This window comes from Scyliorhinus canicula, chromosome 8, assembly GCF_902713615.1.
Source record: "Scyliorhinus canicula chromosome 8, sScyCan1.1, whole genome shotgun sequence".
Taxonomy (NCBI): Eukaryota; Metazoa; Chordata; class Chondrichthyes; order Carcharhiniformes; family Scyliorhinidae; genus Scyliorhinus; species Scyliorhinus canicula.
The window spans coordinates 42,062,801-42,086,079 of NC_052153.1; the positions used below are offsets into that span (position 1 = coordinate 42,062,801).

The 23,279-nt window shown below is 50.3% G+C and overlaps 1 protein-coding gene across 4 annotated transcripts in view; it reads right to left on the reverse strand.

Moving 5' to 3' along the window:
- Nucleotides 1-23,279, reverse strand: part of LOC119970195 (transmembrane protease serine 9-like) — a 122,682-nt gene that overhangs the window by 10,918 nt on the left and 88,485 nt on the right. For all 4 annotated transcript variants that reach the window (XM_038804439.1, XM_038804440.1, XM_038804442.1 and 1 more), the window contains 2 exons: nucleotides 13,748-13,907; nucleotides 1,819-2,081 (listed from right to left, as the gene is read on the reverse strand). In XM_038804439.1, the coding sequence (XP_038660367.1) occupies nucleotides 1,819-2,081; nucleotides 13,748-13,907 (423 nt within the window). The remainder of the gene's footprint in view (nucleotides 1-1,818; nucleotides 2,082-13,747; nucleotides 13,908-23,279) is intronic.

Genomic DNA, 23,279 nt, shown 5'->3' on the forward strand with positions numbered 1-23,279 from the left:
GCCAATTCTCCGGCCTGCAGAGAATCGCGTCCCGGCATCGGGGCGGTGTGGCGCAATTTGCGCCGGTCACGGCGATTCTCTGGCCCGGCCCCGGGCTGAGAGAATCCCGTCCATAGTCCCAATAATGGAGAATCCAGCCTGATGTGCCTGATTTTCTACAGAAAGAATTTGAAAGTAAGGGATACTTTTGAAGCAAACTGCACTAATCTGTCAGGTTTATAAATAAGAACTGCAAAAGGTTTGGGGAGCAAAATGAGAAGACAGATTCATTCACATTGTCATTTAGCAAATCAACCTAAATAGTTCTAATCTGGATAGTTGTGGGGCGGGATTAAGAACATAGAACGTACAGGGCAGAAGGAGGCCATTCGACCCATCAAGTCTGCACCAACCCACTTAAGCCCTCACTTCCACTCTATCTCCGTAACCCAATAACCCCTTTTAACCTTTTTTTAGCCACTAAGAGCAATTTATCATGGCCAATCCACCTAACCTGCAAGTCTTTGGACTGTGGGAGGAAACTGGAGCACCCGGAGGAAACCCACGCACACACGGGAAGAATGTGCAGACTCCGCACAGACAGTGACCCATCCAGACAACCCAGAATCGAACCTGGGACCCTGGTGCTGTGAAGCCACAGTGCTATCCACTTGTGCTACCATGCCGCCGAGTCCGAGAATCACCGGGGAGCGGCGTGAATCCCGCCCTCGCCGACTGCCGAATTCTCTGGCATGTTTTTTTGGCGGGGTTGGGAATCGCCCTGCGCCGGTCGGCGGCCACTGGCAGGGGCACCCCCCAGCAATTCTCTGGCCCGCGATGGGCCAAGTGGCCGCCTGTTTTCGGCGGGTCCGGCTGGTGTAAATCACAACAGGTCCTTACCGACAGGACCTGGCTCCACGGGCGGCCTGCAGAGTCCTGGGGGGGGGGGGGGGGGGGGGGGGCGCAGAGGGAATCTAGCCCTGGGGGGTGCCACCACGGTTGCCTGGCCTTCGATCGGAGCCCATCGATCCACGGACGGGCCTGTGCCGTGGGGGCACTCTTTCCCTCCGCATTGGCAACTGTCAACCTTCGCCATGGCCGGTGCGGAGAAGAACCCCCCTGTGCATGCGCTGGGTTGATGCCAGCACATGCTGGTGCTCCCGCGCATGCACCAACTCGCGCTGGCCGGTGGAGGCCCTTTGGCACCGGTTGGCATGGTGCCAAGCCCTTCCGCGCAGGCTGGTGCGGCGCCAAACACTGTGGTGCCGGCCTAGCCCTGAAGGTGCAGAGGATTCCGCACCTTGGAGCGGCCCGACGCTGGAGTGGTTCGCGCCACTCCGCGGCGCCGGATTGGCACGCCCCGCCAGTTCGCGGAGAATCCCGTCCGGGCCTGTATTCTCCAATTCTGAGGCTATCAGCGGGATTCTCCGACCCCCCCCCCCCCCGCCGGGTTGGAGAATGCCGGGGGGCAATGTGAAACCTGCCCCACCGCCCCAATGCCGGCTGCCGTATTCTCTGGCGCCAGTTTTTGGGCGGGGTTCACGCCATGCCGGTCGGGGGCCGTCCCAATGGCGTACTCAGCGATTATGCCGTTTCTGAGGGGGGCGGAGCATCTGAAAAACGGCGCCGCTCCGATATCAGCGCAAAAACGGATTCCCCGGCAAATCGCCAAACGCAATTTTGGGTTCGGCAATCGGAGAATCCGGAGGGGGGATTCGGCAATCGGAGAATCCAGCCCGTTGTATTTCACATTCACCCCTCCAGATCACCAACACACATATTCAAAGCTTTAGTTTCAGTTGATAACTTCACAACAAATCAAATAATTTGTCAACTGACCTCGGAAATAAAGAGACCCCCATCCTGTGATTGAGCAGCTTTTCCCAACAGGAAAGACCTGGTTACGCGATGGGAGGCAAACTGGCCGGATGTAATCTGTGAAGTTGAGAGGGGAGGAAAGCTCCAGAACTGCGATGTCAAAATCAAGTGTCATTGAATGGTACCTTGGATGTCTGATGATTGTTTTGATGTTTCGAGCAATGCCCATTTGTACATTAACTGAGCCCATGTAAGCTGTCCAAATTGATGGATTGCTGTTTTCTCTTTAAATAAACAGGGACAATAAAATATGAATGACATTGTGACAAGCATTAACTTAAATTCTATCAGCCTTTTTAAAAGGTGCATTACAAAATTCAGTTCGATAAGGTTCTAAGATTCACAACTCTATACTAAACCATCTTGTCTTGCTAAGATTTTAGATCAGAGACTGATATTGAAGCGAATCGTGTTTGGACCAAACAGGACATGGCTTTAGTATTAACATCCTCTGTATTTCTATATTGTTTGCGTAAAAAGTGAGGTTTATCAAAAAAAGGGATTCGGGTAATTTTGTATTTCAGCCCTTCGAGCCTGCTCCGCCATTCAATCAGGTCATGACTGATCTCTTCCTGGTCTCAAGTCCCCCTCCCTACCTGTTCCCCATATCCCTTTAACCCATTTTTAAAATCAGAAATTATCTCCTTTTATTAAACCATTTAATGACTTAAATTCCACAGCACTATAGGGCAGCGACTTCCACAAATTCTCCACCCTCTGTTCCTCCTCATCTCAGTTCTAAATCTACCGCCTCTCAACCTATATCTGTGGCCTCTCGTATTCGCACCAGTCGTCTGAATCAGCAATTCACTTTGTGCCGTTCCCCTGCCCTTTCCCCATAACCCTGCACAGTCTTCCTCTTCAGGTAACAGTCTAATTCCCTCTTGAATGCCTCAATTGAACCTGCCTCCACCTCAGGCAGAGCATTCCAGATCTTAACCGCTCGCTGTGTGAAAAGGCATTTTTTTCATATCACTTTTGCTTCTTTCGCCAGTTACTTTAAATCTGTGCCCTCTCGTTTTCGAGCCTTTACTAGGCGGAGGCAGTTTCTCCTTATCAACTCTGTGCTTGTGGTAGTATGACTAGGGGTATCACGGTACCTTAGAAGTGAGCTGCTATTGGCGCAGAGGAACCCGCTGCCCATTGGCCCGGGTAAGTCATGTGCCTCTCAGCCGATTGGCTGAGAGGTAGGTAGCTCCGCCTACAAGTCGGGATATAAGAACCCGTGCTTCCCGGCAGTCTGCCATTCTTCTGTATGTCTGCTGCCGGGCACACATCTTGTGCATTAAAGCCTTTTGTTTGGATCTCATCTTCGTCTCGTGTCCAATTGATGGTGCATCAATTTAATGTACAAGTTTTAAAAGATGGAACTTCGTATCAAGCCGGAGTGCCTTCGACTCAGCCCGCACGCAGCAAATGCAACAGCAGCATTTAAACACTGGCTGGCGTGTTTCAATAGTTACTTGAGCACAGCCGAAAACCGCCCAACGAGGGCCGTGTACACGCTCATAGAGGACACAACTGACTATGACGCAGCTATGGACTTGCTAAAGGGACATTTCATCCGGCCGGTGAACCAGGTCTACACACGGCACTTGCTGGCCATGAGACAGCAATTCCCTGGTGAGTCTTTAGACAAATTCTACCCTCCTCGTTCTGGGGAGAATCGGCGCCTGGCCACACGTTTCTGCGGCCGAGCATACCGACCTTTTAATTAGAGACGCTTTCGTTGCGGGTATTCAATCTTCCCAGATCCGGCAGAGACCCTTAGAGAAAGAAACTTTAAGCCTCACTGAGACACGGGCCCTCGCCTCCTCTCTAGATGTCGCTAATCGCAACGCCCGTGCGTATGCTCCCGACCGTGCGGCGGCCCCCTGGGCAGCATGGAACGCGAGCCCCCCTCACCTCCGCAGACTCGGAACCCCCTCAGGCCTGTGCTGCAGGGCGCCACGATAAACCCACGGGTCCTCCCTGCTACTTTTGCGTCCAGGCCAAGCACCCTCGTCAGCGCTGCCCGGCCCGCACCGCAACGTGTAAAAACTGCGGCAAAAAGGGCCATTTTGCAGCCATTTGCAAGTCAAAGTCGGTCAATGCAGTCCCGAGCAGCGACCGCGGGTCCCCCCCATGCTACTCACGCGCCCTGTGCAGCCTGCGGACCTCACTGCCCCTACCCCCCCACAAGTGATCACCGGGCGCCGCCATTTTGGCCCCCCGACGCCACATGCGATCCCCGGGCGCGCCATTTTGGGCCCCCGACTACACGTGCGATCCCCGGGCGCCGCCATTTTGTTCGACCCCCACCACGTGCGGCCGACGGGTACCGCCATCTTGGATCGGCATCGAGGACCCCGCAAGTGACCACTCGCTGCCGGATGACGACTCGGAGTTCCTGCCACGACTCGTCTCAGTAACATTGGATCAGTCATGGCCCTGCAAGCTTTCCATGGCGACCACGAAGATCCTCCTCAACGGCCACGAGGCGAGCTGCCTGTTGGACTCTGGGGGCACGGAAAAATTTGTCCACCCCGCCATGGTAAGACGCTGCGCACTTCCCATTTACCCGGTAAAACAAAGAATCACTCTGGCTCTGGTTCGGTGCAGATCACAGGGTGCTGCATAGCGGACCTCACGTTCCAGAGGAGGAAGTTTAAAAACTATAAGCTCTTCATCCTTCCCCACCTCTGCGTGGCGGCCTTCCTGGGGTTAGATTTCCAGTGCAACCTCCAGAGCTTAACATTCAAATTCGGCGGCCCTATGCCCCCCCTTACTGTCTGCAGCCTCGCGTCCCTCACCCCGGATTGCAAACCCGTCGCCACCAGGAGCAGACGGTACAGTGCCCAGGACAGGACCTTCATCAGGTCCGAACTCCAAAGGCTTCTGAAGGAAGGGGTTATCGAGGCTAGCAACAGCCCTGGCTGGTGTTCAAGACCGGGGAGAAAAATCGGATGGTCACAGACTACAGTCAGACCATCAACAGATTTCCGAGGCTGGACGCGTAACCTCTCCCACGTATCTCCGATCTGGTCAACAGGATCGCGCAGTACAATGTTTTTTCCACGGTGGACCTTATGTCCGCCTACAATCAGCTCCCCATCCGCACGAGTGACCGAAAGTACACTGCGTTCGAAGCAGATTGTCGACTCTACCACTTTTTAAGAGTTCCTTTCGGTGTCACGAATGGGGTCTCGGTCTTCCAAAGGGAGATGGACTGAATGGTTGACCAACACGGTTTACGGGCAACCTTCCCGTACCTCGACAATGTCACCATCTGCGGCCACGAGCAGCAGGACCATGACACCAAACTCCGCAAATTCCTCCGTACCGCAAAACTCCTTAACCTGACCTACAATAAGGATAAATGCGTGTTTAGCACCGACCGTCTAGCCATCCTCGGCTACGTAGTGCGTAACAGAGTGATAGGCCCCGACCCCGAACGCATGCGCCCCCTGATGGAACTCCCCCTCCCCCACTCCCTCAAAGCCCTCAAGTGCTGTTTGGGCTTCTTTTCATATTACGCCCAGTGGTTCCCCAATTACGCCGACAAAGCCCGGCCACTCATCCAGTCCATCACGTTTCCCCTGTCGATGGAGGCCCGCCAGGCCTTCAGCAGCATCAAAGCAGACATTGCAAAGGCCACGATGCGCGCTATCGACGGGTTCCTCCCCTTTCAAGTCGAGAGCGACGCATCTGATGTAGCTCTGGCGGCCTCAATTAAGCGGACAGACCCGTGGCCTTCTTCTACCGGACCCTCCACGCTTCCGAAATCCGCCATTCCTCGGTCGAGAAGGAAGCACAGGCCATAGTTGAATCTGTGCGATACTGGAGGCACTATCTGGCCGGCAGGAGGGTTATCCTCCTCACGGACCAATGGTCAGTGGCTTTCATGTTTGATAATGCACAGAGGGGCAAGATAAAGAACGATAAGATCTTGCGGTGGAGGATTGAGTTGGCCACGTACAACTACGACATCTTGTATCGTCCTGGGAAGCTAAACGAGCCTCCCGATGCCCTGTCCCACGGCACCTGTGCCAACGCACAAGTAAACCGCCTCCGAACCCTCAAAGCGGACCTCTGCCACCCGGGGGTCACCCGCTTTTTCCATTTAATAAAGACCCGCAACCTGTCCTACTCCATCGAGGAGGTCAGGACAGTGACCAGGGAATGCCACATCTGCGCTGAGTGCAAGCCGCACTTCTACCACCCTGAACGAATGCACCTGATTAAAGCTTCCCGCCCCTTTGAACGTCTCAGCATGGACTTCAAAGGTCCCCTCCCCTCCAACAACTGCAACACGTACTTCCTCAACATGATTGACGAGTACTCCTGCTTCCCCTTCGTCACCCCCTGCCCTGACATGACCACAACCACCATTATCAAAGCCCTGCATACCATCTTCTCCCTGTTCGGTTACCCCGCATACATTCATAGCGATTGGGGGTCCTCATTTATGAGTGACGAGGGTAATGGACAGGTCGAGAGGGAGAACGGTACGGTCTGGAAGACCGTCCTGCTGGCCCTACGGTCCAGAAATCTCCCAGTCTCCCACTGGCAAGAGGTCCTCCCAGACGCCCGCCACTCAATCCAATCACTTCTCTGTACCTCCACTAACCAAACGCCTCACGAAGGTCTTCTTGTTTTTCGCAGGAAGTCTTCCTCAGTGACCCCGCTCCCGACCTGGCTGGCTACCCCTGGGCCCATTCTGCTCCGGAAACACGTGCTGATGCACAAGTCGGACCCGTTGGTCGAAAGAGTCCAGTTCCTCCACGCAAATCCGCAATATGCATATGTGGAGTATTCCGACGGCCGACAGGACACGGTCTCCCTCCGGGACCTGGCACCCGCCGGATCTCAGCCACACCCACCAACACCAGCCCCCCCCCCCCCCCCCGACCCCCACTGCCCCCAGCACCGACGCACCCACAGCTCAACGGACAGGGACCCCCTCCCCCGACCTGGCCCCCGCTAGCTCCGACCAGGGGTCCGGACACAGAAACAAGATCATCGCTCCCGGAGTCACGGACGACCACCGCTCCGACATCGCCGGCACCACTACGCAGGTCAGGCAGGACATCGAAGGCGCCCACTCGACTGATTGAATCGATGTGACCTACGGGTGGACTTCTGCCTGCGGATGGAATCTTGTGATGTTCATTTGTTCTTTACCTGTTCACCCATTCTCTCTCCCCCCCCCCCCCCCCCCCCCCCCGGTTATGCACACTGTACATAGTTGTTGTTTTTCCTTTTGCACATAAGTTACGGGTCAGTGGGCAGCCACCGATACAACGGTATGGCCTAAGCATCTTAATGTGACCATCAAGTCACTCGGAACACGATTGGAAGTAAACTGTGGTTTTAATAGACTTACAACTGAGCCTGCCTGTGACCAGAAGAACTGAGGCAGGCTCACACGGCTGCAGCACTTTATACTTCCGGTAGTGGGAGGGGCCATGGGCAGAGCCGAGGGTGGAGCCCTGTACAAGCTCCTCATCTCCCCCTGTGGGCAGAGCCGCGCAACAGCTCACAGACAGAGCCCACAAGGACACAATACAATACAGTGTGAATACAGAGCCCACAATACAATACAGTGTGAATTACATTCACCACACATCTCTAGTCATTCTACCAATCTCACGTACTCACGGGACACCAACCCCCCTCATGCCCGCATTCCCCCCCCCCCCCCGCGTCTTTCTCAACAAGGGGTGAATGTGGCAGTATGACTAGGGGTATTATGGTACTTTAGAAGTGAGCTGCTATTGGTGCAGAGGACTCGCTGCCCATTGGCCCGGGTAGGTCATGTGCCTCTCAGCGATTGGCTGAGAGGTAGGTCGCTCCGCCTACAAGGCGGGATATAAGAACTCGTGCTTCCCGGCAGTCGGCCATTCTTCTGTACGTCTGCTGCCGGGCACACATCTTGTGCATTAAAGCCTTTTGTTTGGATCTCATCTTCGTCTCGTGTCCAATTGATGGTGCATCAGTGCTCACCCTTCTTGATTTTGATTAGTTCCATCAATTCTCCTCTTGGCCTTCTCTGCTCCGAGGAAAATAGTCCTAACTTCTCCAATCTATCTTCATAACTTTAGTTTCTCATCCCTGGAAATAGTCTTGTAATTATTTTCTGCGCACTCTCAAATGCCGTTACATCCTTCGTAAAGTGCGGTGCCCAGACTGGATGCTATACTTCACCTGAGGCCAAACTACTGACTTACATCAGTTCATCAGAACCTCCTAGCTCTTGTGTTCTATGCCCCCAGTAATACAGCTGAGGATACTGCTTGCTTTTTTAACTGCTCCCTCAACCTGCCCTGCCACCTTTAATGATGCACATGTACAACCAGGTCCCTCTGCTCCTCCACTCCGTTTGGAGTTGAACTCATTATTTTATATTGTCTCTCCAATTCCCAAAGCCCTACACGTGTTTCCTTCTCAAGTCTATATCAATTCCCTTTTGAATATCCGTGACTGCCAAATAAATCTTTATTTTTTGGATCATCGCGCGTAGCGTCGTCTCAAAGTCTTGCACTGCGCTTGTGATGTACCGTTGTGATGTACCATTGATTTCAGATGCTGCAATGGCATGTCAAGTGCATGAGGCCATAAGCAGGTGAAATCATGTCTTGCCAATTATTGTCCTGCACTATTGCTTGATGCAGGTATCTGAGTTGCTCTGTTCCAGACCCAGCAAAACAAAGAGGAAGCATGCCCATCTCTTATGCCAATTCATCCCAGTTTTGCCTCATATTCACCAACAGTCTGTTAATGAAATAACAAACCAAAGGATTAGGTGGAAGATTATGTTATGTTATGTTGAAGAATTAAATCACAAAAAATGATTATTATTCTGCAATAGGTACGCATAAACATTCAAGATCATAGATCATAGAATTTACAGTGCAGAAGGACGCCACTCGGCCCATCGAGTCTGCACCGGCCCTTGGAAAGAGCACACCACTTAAGGCCATGCCACCACAACCCAGTAACACCATCTAGCCTTTTTGGACACTCAGGGCAATTTAGCATGGCCAATCCACCTAACCTGCACATCTTTGGACTGTGGGAGGAAACCGGAGCACCCGGAGGAAACCCACGCAGACAGGGGGAGAATGTGCAGACTCTGCACAGACAGTGACCCAGCGGGGAATCGAACCTGGGACCCTGGAGCTGTGAAGCTACCGTGCTGTCCCCTTCAAAACAAACGTAAAATATGTTTCTGTAACTTGTATGTATACATTTATTATCATTAAAATGTTCTGTTACTCAACAAATACTGTTTACTTTTTATGATTTTAATGGGAGAAGTGATGCGAAACTTCTGTTAACAAATTCATTTAAAACTGGAAGAGCTGCTGAAGAGATGGATTCTCATTTCAGACATGTGCGTGCACACACACATTCACTATACACACACAAACACTCACCATACACACACACTCACCACACACACACACTCACCATATACACACACACTCACCACACACACACACTCACCATACACACACATTCACTATACACACACAAACACTCACCATACACACACATTCACCACACACACACACTCACCATATACACACACACTCACCACACACACACACTCACCATATACACACATTCACTATACACACACACACTCACCATATACACACATTCACTATACACACACACACTCACCATACACACACACTCACTATACACACACACTCACCATATACACACACATTCACTATACACACACACACTCACCATATACACACACACTCACCACACACAAACACTCACCATATACACACATTCACTATACACACACACACTCACCATACACACACACTCACACCATACACACACATTCACTATACACACACACACTCACCATATACACACACATTCACTATACACACACAAACACTCACCATACACACACACTCACTATACACACACATTCACTATACACACACACATTCACTATACACACACAAACACTCACCATACACACACACATTCACTATACACACAAACACTCACCATATACACACATTCACTATACACACACACACACTCACCATACACACACATTCACTATACACACACAAACACTCACCATATACACACATTCACTATACACACACACACTCACCATATACACACATTCACTATACACACACAAACACTCACCATACACACACATTCACTAGACACACACACACTCACCATATACACACACACTCACCACACACACACACTCACCATATACACACATTCACTATACACACACAAACACTCACCATACACACACATTCACTATACACACACACACTCACCATATACACACACACTCACCACACACACACTCACCATATACACACACACTCACCACACACACACACTCACCATATACACACACATTCACTATACACACACAAACACTCACCATACACACACATTCACTATACACACACACACTCACCATACACACACATTCACTATACACACACACACTCACCATACACACACATTCACTAGACACACACACACTCACCATATACACACACACTCACCACACACACACACTCACCATATACACACACACTCACCACACACACACACACTCACCATATACACACATTCACTATACACACACAAACACTCACCATACACACACATTCACTAGACACACACACACTCACCATACACACACATTCACTAGACACACACACACTCACCATATACACACACACTCACCACACACACACACTCACCATATACACACACACTCACCACACACACACTCACCATATACACACACACTCACCACACACACACACACTCACCATATACACACATTCACTATACACACACAAACACTCACCATACACACACATTCACTAGACACACACACACTCACCATATACACACACACTCACCACACACACACACTCACCATATACACACATTCACTATACACACACAAACACTCACCATACACACACATTCACTATACACACACAAACACTCACCATACACACACATTCACTAGACACACACACACTCACCATATACACACACACTCACCACACACACACACTCACCATATACACACATTCACTATACACACACAAACACTCACCATACACACACATTCACTATACACACACAAACACTCACCATACACACACATTCACTAGACACACACACACTCACCATATACACACACACTCACCACACACACACACTCACCATATACACACACACTCACCACACACACACACTCACCATATGCACACACACTCACCACACACACACACACTCACCATATACACACACACTCACCACACACACACTCACCATATACACACACATTCACCACACACACACACTCACCATATGCACACACACTCACCACACACACACTCACCATATACACACACACTCACCACACACACACTCACCATATGCACACACACTCACCACACACACACACACTCACCATATACACACACACTCACCACACACACACTCACCATATACACACACATTCACCACACACACACACTCACCATATGCACACACACTCACCATACACACACATAAACTCACCATTCACACACACAGACATTCACCATACACACACTCACCATAGACACACACACAGACATACCATACACACATGCGCACCATACACACACACACTCACCATACACACTCATCACACACTCAAACACTCACCACACACACATACACCAGACACACAAACACTCACCATATACACACAAACACTCACTATACAAACACTTACCACGTACATACACACACACCACAGACACACAAAAACTCACCATACACACATGCACACTCACCGTATACACACAAACACTCATTATGAACGCACATGCACACTTGCCATACACCCACACACATACCAGAAACATACAAACACTCACCATACACACACAAACACTTACCATAGACACACACAATCACCATACGCACACAAGCACTCACCATACACACACACACATTCACTATACACACACTCACTATACACACACACCATACACACAAACACTCACCATAGACACACAAACACTCACTATAAACACACATACACACACACACCAGACACACACGCACACTCACCACACACACACACACTCACCATATAGACACAAACACTTACCATACACACACACAATCACTATACACACACAAGCACTCACCATAGACACATAAACACTCACCATAGACCCACACACTCACCCATACACACACACACACCATATTCACACACACACACACACTCACCATACACACACACACACCATACACACACACTCACCATAAACACACACACACCATATACACACACACACTCACCATACATGCACAAACACTGACCAGATGCCACACACAAACATTCACCATATACCCACACACACACACACGCACCATATACACACAAACACTCGCTGTATACACACACATGCACACACACTCACCATACACACAAACACTCATTATATACACACACACACTCACTATATACACACACACACACTCACCATACACACAAACACTCACCATATACACATTAAACACTCACCATAGCCGTACAATCACACATACACATCATAAGCAATAACAGTTGCCTCTGACATGGCTTTTCTACCCATGAGATTCCACTCGAGAGCTGTGAAGTGCTCATATAGCTAACATCACCAATTCCCTATTAGCAATAGCTTTCAGCTGTGCAGCCAGAGGCTGCTCACAGTCAGAGGGAGTAAAAGTGACCTTCAGCATATTACCACGGACAGGGCTCTATCCTGGGGTATTTGATGGGAGGCAGCAGCTGAAGTCGCCCCCGCTATGGTGATACACAATCCGAGAGGGTGGCCTGTGGGACCCATGGGAGCTCCTCAAAAAATCCCTAGCCCAGGGGCATCTCCACACCGATGGAACCCAGTTCTCCGACCAGACCCATTGCCTCCCCCAGTACCGAGACCTCCTCCCCCTCCACCCCGAGCAACAGGGCAGCAGCTCCAGTGCCCCCAGGCTCCACGCCCGATTTTGAAGATAGCTATTCACCTCCTCCGATCCCCTCAGCAGCCATTGTGCTTGGTTCCTGTTTTCAAATAGGTGTGCTAAAGAACGCCCGCATACCCTCTTGCTGGGGAGCCGGTTCAATCTCCATTAGATAGGGCGTCCATCCCAATAATGAAATGGAGTTTGTCCTTAATTGGTCTCAATTGGAGTCTCACCATGTCTAGACGGGTTCAGGTTCCCGCCTAAGGGAGAGGACTGGTTAAGTTGGAAACAGATCGACGCCTGGCGTGGCACCTGATTTTTGCTTATCCCACGACCTAACCGGCTTGCAAGGATCCCCCGCCAGGCGAGACGCAGACATTGGATCATGCCCTGAGTCTATGAAAACTCTGTAGGAATATTTCCAGCTCATCCCGAGCCTCATCAATGCCTTGCAAGGTGTACATGTGCGATGTATTCTCCTGTACATTTTAGTTAATTTTAATTGAGCATTGTTCTGCCATTTACGTATTTTGTGGTAATTCGATTTCTACTACCTAAGCAGCCTCTGAAGACACAATTATTTCTTTGAAGTACCCTACTTACCCCTTTATTCTCACTCAAATCCAACTCCACTGACAAGTGCACATCACTTCCAATCCTTTAGCCAATTTCTTGTGTCCATTCCCCCTTTTCTACCTTCAATACCCAAACCTTCAAGCTTAACCGGCAGCTTTTCACACAAATATTTGTCAAATTCTTGTTGAAAGTTCAAAATATAACAAAAAATGATAACTGAAGTTCTATTTATAGAGTTTAATGTGCCACTTGTTTTATTCAGCCAGGCAAATGAAGGATCAGGAACCCCTGTACTCACAGAAAGCAGTGGGCTGCAGAGACGAGCCATCTGTCAGAGATGATGGAAGCACCACAGATGTGTTGTCCGATCCGGAGGCTAACCTGCCAAGGCCATTCACCATCTGCCGAGTCTGTGCCACCAACAATTCTACTGGAGAATGCAGCTGAGGAGCCACAAGCTGTATAAAAGATAGGTATGTTGAAAATCTGGCACTTTGATCCCAAAACAGTGGGTGGCATTTTCCAGCCCACCCGGAGCATATTTTCCAATGGTTGAGGTGGCCCACCATTGCTTAGCACAGGGCCTTCCGATCCTACTGATATCTATGGGGCTTTGTGTGCCCCGCACCTTCCGCTGAGGAACGTGCCACGGGGAGGGGTCGCCACCATTGGGATCAGAAGATCCCCCCCAGCGGGAAGGGCCAGAACATTTTGGCCAATAATTCAAAAGAAAAAAAATCACATTTTAATATTTCCCATCTACTTTAAGATCGCAGTTCTGCATATGAATGGAGAAAGGTTAAACTACAAGTATCACACTCACCATTGAGACTGATTCCCTGTGGTCAATAAAAAGGATTTGCACAAGATATTCAAGTTTTAAGACATTCAGCAACAAACAAACTAAAAACAACATTTGCTAAACATTATCTTGTAGGCAACTTATCATAGTTATCATAGAATTTACAGTGCAGAAGGAGGCCATTCGGCCCATCGAGTCTGCACCAGCTCTTGGAAAGAGCACCCTACCCAAGGTTAACACCTCCACCCGATCCCCATAACCCCACCCAACACTAAGGGCAATTTTGGACACTAAGGGCAACTTATCATGGCCAATCTACCTAACCTGCACATCTTTGGACTGTGGGAGGAAACCGGAGCACCCGGAGGAAACCCATGCACACACGGGGAGGATGTGCAGACTCCGCACAGACAGTGACCCAAGCTAGAATCGAACCTGGGACCCTGGAGTTGTGAAGCAATTATGCTATCCACAATGCTACCGTGCTGCCCCTAAAGGAGCTTCAAGCAGCAGAAAATAACTTTCCCCATTAACTTTTACCACAATCTAAAATCCCACGCCTGCCACCCTGTCCCTTAAGTAGACATTCAATTTTCCCAGACCCAATCCAAAGTGATTTATTAGCTTCTGAGAGTTTACTTCCATTCTTTTCCTTTCCCATCCTTGTAACTTTTAACCCTAGAATTGTCTTTCATGGTGTCAGTTTTTCCTGAAGATTCTCCCACCAGCTAATGCTAGGTGAATCTTCCAGTCTTGTTTTAAATCATCATGAATTTGAGGGCGGGATTCTCCATGAACCGGTGGGGTGGGCCACTGTGTGGGCGGGCCACGCACGTTCTCCCTGTGTTTGCGTGTGCTGGCGTCATCCCAGCGCTGGCACGGGGGGGTTCTTCTTCGCACCAGCCATGGAAAGACTGCTCCCAAGGCGCAGGCCCGCCTGCGGATCGGTGAGCTCCGATTGCAAGCCAGGCCACCGTGCGGGCACGCCCCCGGGGCCAGATCCTCCCGCATTCCCCCCCCCCCCCCCCAAGGACTCTGCAGGCCACCCGTGGTCTCACCAGTAAGGACCAGTTGTGATTTCCACCAGCAGGATCAGCCGAACACGGGTGGCCACTCAGCCCATTGCGGGCCGGAGAATCGCCAGGGGGGCCGCTGCCAGCAGCCGCCGACTGTCGCGCTGTGATTCCTGCCCCACCAGAACCCCGGCGCCGGTGCATTCAGCAGCCAGCGGGGGTGAGATTCACGCCGCCCCCCCCCCCCCCGGCAATTCTCCGACCCGGCGGGGGTTCGGAGCATCCCGCCCTTGGTCTTTTCAATCTGAGTGCAAGATCCCACCCATATCCCTGGCATACAAAACTGTGAGGTTCAGTGATCTGCATTTTAAGAAAACTTGTCGCCTGACCCTGGGGACTCTCCCCATCTCCATGGCAACTTGAATCACTTGAGCCTCATATGCAGGTAATGTTGCTGATTAACTATCCTTGAGGTCTCATGTTGGAATTAAATGGGTGGTTAAAAGCATAAGTTTACAACCAGACATTGTCAACAGCTTTTGGCACTTTGGAGACTCTCAAATGCCCTCAGGGATGGGGATTAAATTGTGGCCCAGCCAGTGACGCCCATAATCCAAGAACGAATAAAAAAAGTGTGAATCAAAATGTTTCTTTTATTACAGAGAGAGGTGAAGATTCCATCATAACGGATCACAGCACCTTCAGCAGCACAAACTAATCTGTCAAATCTTCTAATTTTTTTAAAATTAAAATTTTGAAATGGCGACAAGTGAGACACCTATATGTGCATTACAAGTCTGAGGAGATGGAGGTCAGGCTCCCATTATTTTACACAGTATGGGAGAATTGCCATGGGAATCTCCCAATTTCTCATCAAAGCTTATTCAGATCGCTGGAAACCTTGGAGAAGTGGCGCAGTTTAAAAAAAATATCTATTTTTAAAATTTAGAGTACCCAATTAAGGAGCAATTTAGGGTGGCCAATCTACCTACCTTGCACATCTCTGTGTTGTGGGGGCGAAACCCACGGGGAGAATGTGCAAACTCCACACGGGCAGTGACCCAGAGCCGGGATCGAACCTGGGACCTCGGTGCCGTGAGACTGCAATGCTAACCACTGCGCCACCGTGCTGTCCGTGAAGTGGCATAGTTGGTTGATTTTCACCACTGGTGATATTTCACTGGGTTGGTTCCTTTGAGATCACAGGCGGAGCACCGCACTCTGAAATTCCAGCTGAGTATCTAAAGGCAGGACATACATTCCCTGGGATGAATTGCAAGAATCAGAAAGACGAGATTTTACAAAAGAAACAAACTGACATGGAAGGATGAAAGGAAAGCGATTTGAGAAAGGAAGCAAATGCATAATCTTAATTGGATGGGGCAGATTGCAAGGGAAGCAAATTGATATCTTTCTTTGTATAACTCCTCTCCTGATTTTGCCAGCTTTCCATGATTATCATTCCTATTTCTCTTGGGAAATCGACCTGTCGCTGTTGGTCCTGTTATATTACTGAGAAGCTGAGGGAAGGGCCATGGCAGATAGTGGAAGACCAAGGTAAAAAAAATGATCAAATCGTTTAAGTTGTAATTTGGGATACTAATAATATAAGTAGGCTTACATTAACACTGCAATGAAGTTACTGTGAAAAGCCCCGAGTTGCCACATTCCGGCGCCTGTTCGGGTACACAGAGGGAGAATTCAGAATGTCCAAATTACCTAACAGCAACGTCTTTTGGGACTTGTGGGAAGAAACCGGAGCACCCGGAGGAAACCCACGCAGACACAGGGAGAACGTGCAGACTCCACACAGCCAGTGACCCAAGTCAGGAATCGAACCTGGGACGCTGGAGCTTAGAAGCAACAATGCTAACCACTGTGCTACCATAAATACAGAGTTATGGGTTTTTTTAGGGGAAGGGTGGCTTTTAGCAGGAGACAGAACAATGAGTCCTGATTCCAGTGCAGGAAGGCATATCGAGCATCAGTGTGTTTAAGAGCAGTGGAGAGAAGCTAATAAAAAATTCCAAAACTTGTGTTTATTTGCATCACAACATTAGATGGTGTAGCCATGCTGGCCACGCAAAATGGACACTGAGCCAAACTAAAATGGACGACAGCAGGGAAAGCCTGTTTAGTGAGAACAGACAGCCTGCTCTCAACTAATTAGCATTTTGCAAGCAGCAAACCAGTTTTCTGGCCAGGTGCAGATCTCCAAGCCAAAGGTGTTAATGGCAAAGCGCTTAACATTCCGATGAGGCAGCCCAGATCCAGGCGCACACAATGGCAACATTTCCATCTCAATGTAGCACTTAATTGGTGGAGTAGACAGAATGGCACCAGAGTAACGAATATCGAAACCACCCCCCAACATCGAGGGAAGCCCCGCATTGGAGGATTTCGAAGGTAGCCGTTTGGAAACGTTCCAATCGGTACCGAAAGGTAGAGCCCGCCTAGAAGGGGGCAAGGACATTAGAGAGGGGTATAAAAGCAAATCCCCCACAGAGCCCGGTCTGTTAAACTCGTGCTCCGGCTCTGACTGACATCTTGCATCCTGACTCCAGCCGTTGAGCACCAGCCGCCGAAACCGTAAGTTCAACGCTCGCTACGCGATCCAAGCCCACTAGACTCCCAAGTACCAGAACGCTTGCTGAAGGCTGCAGTACAAGACCAGGACGAAGGCCTCGTTCTCTGACCTTGCCTGTTCCTGTTAGATAAGTATTCTGTTTGCTTAAGTTTAGTTATAGCTTAGTCTCTTAGTGTGTGCATGAGTATTTATTATAACTGTATAATAAATATTGATCGTTTGAACTTTACTAATCGGTGTATCGTCTTTATTACTTTGAACTTGACCTTGGAATACTTGTGACGTTGCCTATACGGCAACTGGCGACTCCAGAGCTAAATAATTACATAGAACAGAGCCTAGTAGTGTTAAGCACACGTCGAACTCGGAGGCGTGTTAATACACTCCAATAAACGCGTTTTACGCCCATAGTAAAACGTGCAACAATGGAGAACCGTCTGCAAGTCTGCAGATCCCATGTAAGAGACTGACATCAGGGACAACGGCATCCCAGACAGATGCCTGCATGAAATACTTCAAAAAAAATAAATTTAGAGTACCCAATTTATTTTTCCCAATTAAGGGCCAATTTAATGTGGCCAATCCTCCTAGCATGCACATCTTTGGGTTGTGGGAGTGAGACCCACGCAGACACTGGGAGAATGTGTAAACCTTCCTTTCCCTGTCATTCTTCCTGCTCCCCCATCACTTCCCCCACCACTCTCCCTCATCCTGTCACTCTCCTGGGTCTCCTCACAGATTCACCTGCTGCGCTCCCCTTCCCCTCATTTCCCCTGCCTCCTTCACATCTTCACCTCATAACATACTGCTCCCTCCTGCTCGGCCTGGGAGTGAGAGCACAGTGAGGCCAGTGGGAATGATAAAAGAATGACAGTAGCAGCACAGTGAGTGACAGCATAGAGAGACCAGTGGGAGGATAAATGTGTTTGTGCGTGGGTGGATTCAGAGCTAACTGACCGAGTTCAGTTTAAGGGCAACAAGGTAGCACAGTGGTTAGCACAGTTGCTTCACCGCTCCAGGGTCCCAGGTTCGATTTCCCGGCTGCAACCACCAACGGACGACCTAAATATTTCCCTGGGGAAAATGGAAGAGGCGCCGTTGCCAGCGCCCGCAACACCGACCCGCCTACAAGAGCCTGCCTCAATCCTCACCCACATAGTCTCCAGCCCCGCACCTTTTGGGCGTTTGCTGCCCAATAATAACACAGCAGATTTGGAAGAGCCAAACCTCTGACTGCCGCCCTCTCTGAAAAACCGTCTTCTGAATCCTTGCCACCTTACCTGCCCAGACAAATGACCAAACCACCCGTTCCATCCCCATAAAAAGCGCTTGTGGCAAGAAGAACGGTAAACACATTCATCTTTACCGCCTGCACCCGGCCTGCCAACGCTAGGGGGAGGCTACCCCACCTCAATAAATCAACCTTGACCCTGAACAGCAGGCTCGTACAATTCAATTTGTGGAACAGGGCCCAATCCCGAGCCACCCTCAGGTACCTGAAGTGAGTAGTCACCACACAAAACGGTAATCCCCCCCGAGCCAGCTGCCATCTCTGGTGGGGAGAGCAAAAAGCACTCGCTCTTCAAATTCAATTTATATCCCAAAAATGCTCCAAATCGCTTAAGAAGTCCCAATATATCCCCCTCTGTGGGATCCGGGTTGGGAACATACAAGAGACCAGAGCCGCCTCCCCCCACATACCTTTATTTAAAATAAATTTAGCGTACCCAATTCATTGTTTCCAATTAAGGGGCAATTTAGTGTGCCCAATCCACTCAAACACGGGGAGAATATGCAAACTCCACACAGACAGTGATCCGGGGCCGGGATCGAACCTGGGACCTTGGCACCATGAGGCAGCAGTGCTAATCACTGCGACACCGTGCTGCCGCTCCCCCTCATGCCTAACACAAGACCAACAAAGATACCCCTGCACACCCAGATCTTCTAAGCAACCAAACATGCTAAACGGCAAATGCTAGGGGAGAAAACCCTGACCCAATGTTCCACCGTCCCCAAAACATCCCCTCCCAACCACAACATAAGAAATCAAAGTCCGAACTCAGTTCAGTCCTAGTCTTTCAGCCCTCACAAATGCCTCCGTTTCCACCTCCGTCTCAAAGAAATGGCCCTTGGAGTTATATGTAACTCTCAGCTTCACTGGGTAGACCACCCTGAACTGCACATCACTCCTGTACAGCGCTGCCTTCGCCCTATTAAAGGCCAGCAGCCTCTTGCCAGCTCCGCGGTGATGTCCTGGTATATACGAATACTATGGTCTTCCCACCTCACCTCCCGATTCTGCTTGGCCCATTGCAAGACCCTCTCCTTCATCTGATAACTGTAAAAACATATTATCACATCCCTTGATGGATCATTCGCCTTTGGCTTGGCCAGAGTGACCGATGAGCCCTTAAAGAGAGAGATGTTCTCTACCCCAACAACTTGGTGAACCTCCCCGAAAGGTACTCCGTCGGCCTCGGGGGACCTCTAGCCCCTCAGGTAGTCCCACGATCCCAAGGTGCTGCTGCCGTGACCTGTTCTCCAGGTCCTCCATTTTGGCCCTCAGCCCTTTATTACTTTCCTCCACCTTCTCCAACTCTTCTCCCAGCGAGGGGAGCTGGTCGCTGTGCCGCGACAATGCCTCCTCCACTCCCTTCAACACCTCACCAAGCTCCTGCACCGTCTCCGACACCTTTCCAACAGCCTCCTTTATCGTGGTCAGCGAATCCTCCACTGTTTGAGCGTTCCCGTCATCTCCTTCCCATGCCGCTTAAAATGCTTGGCAAACTGCCGCTCAAACTCCACCACCATCACCTCAGCCAACGTGTTCACTGTAATGGCCGCAGCCCCTCCCGTCCCAGCGAGTTTGCATCCGCCATCTTTCCTCCCACAGAACTCTGCACCAAACTTCGACTCGCATGGGGATTCACGCTTGTCCCTCTACGTGCCGTATTCTTTTGTGGGATTTTGGCATCCTCTAATTCCCACAACTTTACCAAAACCCGTTGAAAAGGGCCAAAAAACAAGAACTCTAGCAGGAGCCACCCATCGTGTGACATCCACCTATATGTTGCCACCGGAAGTCCCCTGGCAGTGCTGATGAGGGAAGACATTGCAGTGTTGGAAAGAGAAGATGTCCTTGCAGGGGCCGGGACAGAATCCATTTGGTTACAGTTGAGAAGCAAAATGGGTGTAACCATTAGTTAAGTATTCTATATGGCTTTAAATAAGGAGAGAGAGAGACATAGAGGAGCAAATCTGCTCGGGGCATCACAGAAATGTGCACGAGGTACACAGTGGTGTTATTGGGGGACTTTAATTTCCAGAGTATTGATTGGGAAAACGTTAGAGTAAAGGACAAGGAATTTGTGAAGTGTGTTCAGGGAATCCTCCTTGATCAGTCGTTTCTCAGTCCAGCTGGAAAGTGGACATTTTTGCATCTGGTGCTGGGAAATGAGGTGGACCAAGACGGCCAAGGGCGGGATTCTCCAATTGTCGATGCTGAAATCACATTCGGCGATTGGCCGGATAATCCCTTTTGATGCCCAAATTGGGGGCGGAGCCTGTTTTCAGATGCCCCGCCCCCTCAAAAACTGCGTCATCGGTGAGTACGCTGCACGCCGTTGGGAGAACCTCAGGGCGCCACCTGAAGGCAGTCCCCCAATGCTCTGTGCCCGATGGGCCGACTTTCCAATGGTGTGGATCACTTGGTCAACCTCACATGGTGGCTGCGGACTGTGTCCAATGCCACCACAGTCGGGAAGGGGGGAGCCGCTCCGCTGGGGGTACTAGTGGAGGGTGATGTAGGGGTGACGAGAGGTATTACAGGGGTGCACTATCTGGCAGGCTGGGTCCGCATGCAGCCGGCGGCATGATGTATGATGTGACCGCTGGAGGTCGCCCCATGCGCATATGGCCACGGACCTGGCAATTCTCCGTCCGTACCTGCAGGGAACGGCGGGGGTTTTACTTGGCGCGGCTGCTAGCCCCCCCCCCACCTGGCGGAGAATTGATGCGGGGGCAGCGCCAACCTTTTGGTCGTAATACTAGACACATAGACCGGGATTCTCCGACCCGGCAGGGCATGAGAATCGCGTCCTGCTGCCCCGACGCCGGCATCCCCATTCTCCGGGGCCGTCTTTCGGACGCCCGCGGGATTCCCGCCACACCGGTCGGGGGCCATTGATGTCCGGAGTGGTTGGTGCCGGTTTTCACGCCGGCATGGTGGACATAGCCCCATTTATTAGAGAATCCCGCCCATGCTCCGGACATAGACTCAAAATCGGAGAATCCAGCCCCAAGAGTCTAAAGGGGAGCATTTGGGTGAAGGGTGACCACCATATCATAAGGTTTAAATTAATGATGCAGAACAGCATGGAACATTCTACAGTAGAAAATTTAAATTGGAAGAGGGATAACTTCAATGGGATGAGAAGCCAGGGCAAAATAGAATCAAAGTCTGGCAGGGAAAACTGTAGTGGAACAATGATCTTCCAGAAGGAGATGCTTCAGGTGTAGGGCAGAGTGAAAGGCAGGATAAACAAACCAAGGGATGGTGAGCCAGATGGAGAATATGGTGAAACGAAAAGGGAAGGGGCGGATTCTCCATTCCCGCCACCTGCCAATGAGATTTCCCATTGCAGCCGCCCCACGCCGCCGGGAAACCTCCAGGCATGGGTGCGCTGCCGGCGAAACGGAGAATTCTACTGGCGGAGAATCCCACCCAAGATATTGAAGCATGTCAGTTAAAGTTTTCCAGGTGAGAACTCGGTCAAATGCAATAAGTTGAGAGGATAAGTGAAGAGAAAAATCAGACTGGTAAAGAGAGAATAGAAAAATGAGCAGTTAACATACGTGGTGGTATGATTAGCATAGCTGCCTGCCATTGGTGCAGAACACCGGCTTACCATTGGCCCTGGTCGGTCATGGGCCTCTCGACCGGTTGGTTGAGACCAGTCATGTGACGGCTCCCCGATTGGTCGAGAGGCTGAGTTAACCCCGCCTCCAGGGCGGGGTATAAATACCCAGTACTCCCGGTGGTCGTCCTTCTACTGTAATCGACCGCAGGGCTTAACATCTAGTATATTAAAGCCATACTTTTGTTCAGCAACTCGTCTCGCGTTCAATTGATGGTACATCAACATAAAAAGGGAATGCAAAAATCTTCTACTGACATGTAAATAGTAAGAGGTGGAATGGAATGGATCCTATTAGGGACAAAAAGAGTGATATATGCTTCGAGGTAGAATATTTAATAAGTACTTTGGACGCGATCTATTGGCCGCGTCCCGCGCGGAATTGGGACGGGACCCGGCCAGTAGATCCCGGGAGAGAGGCCTCTTCCAGGATTGCCATGGCTCACCAGGCCTGGTATGATCTAACGGGATCTCATGAGATGTCTCGGTCTGGACCCTGCCCACAATGG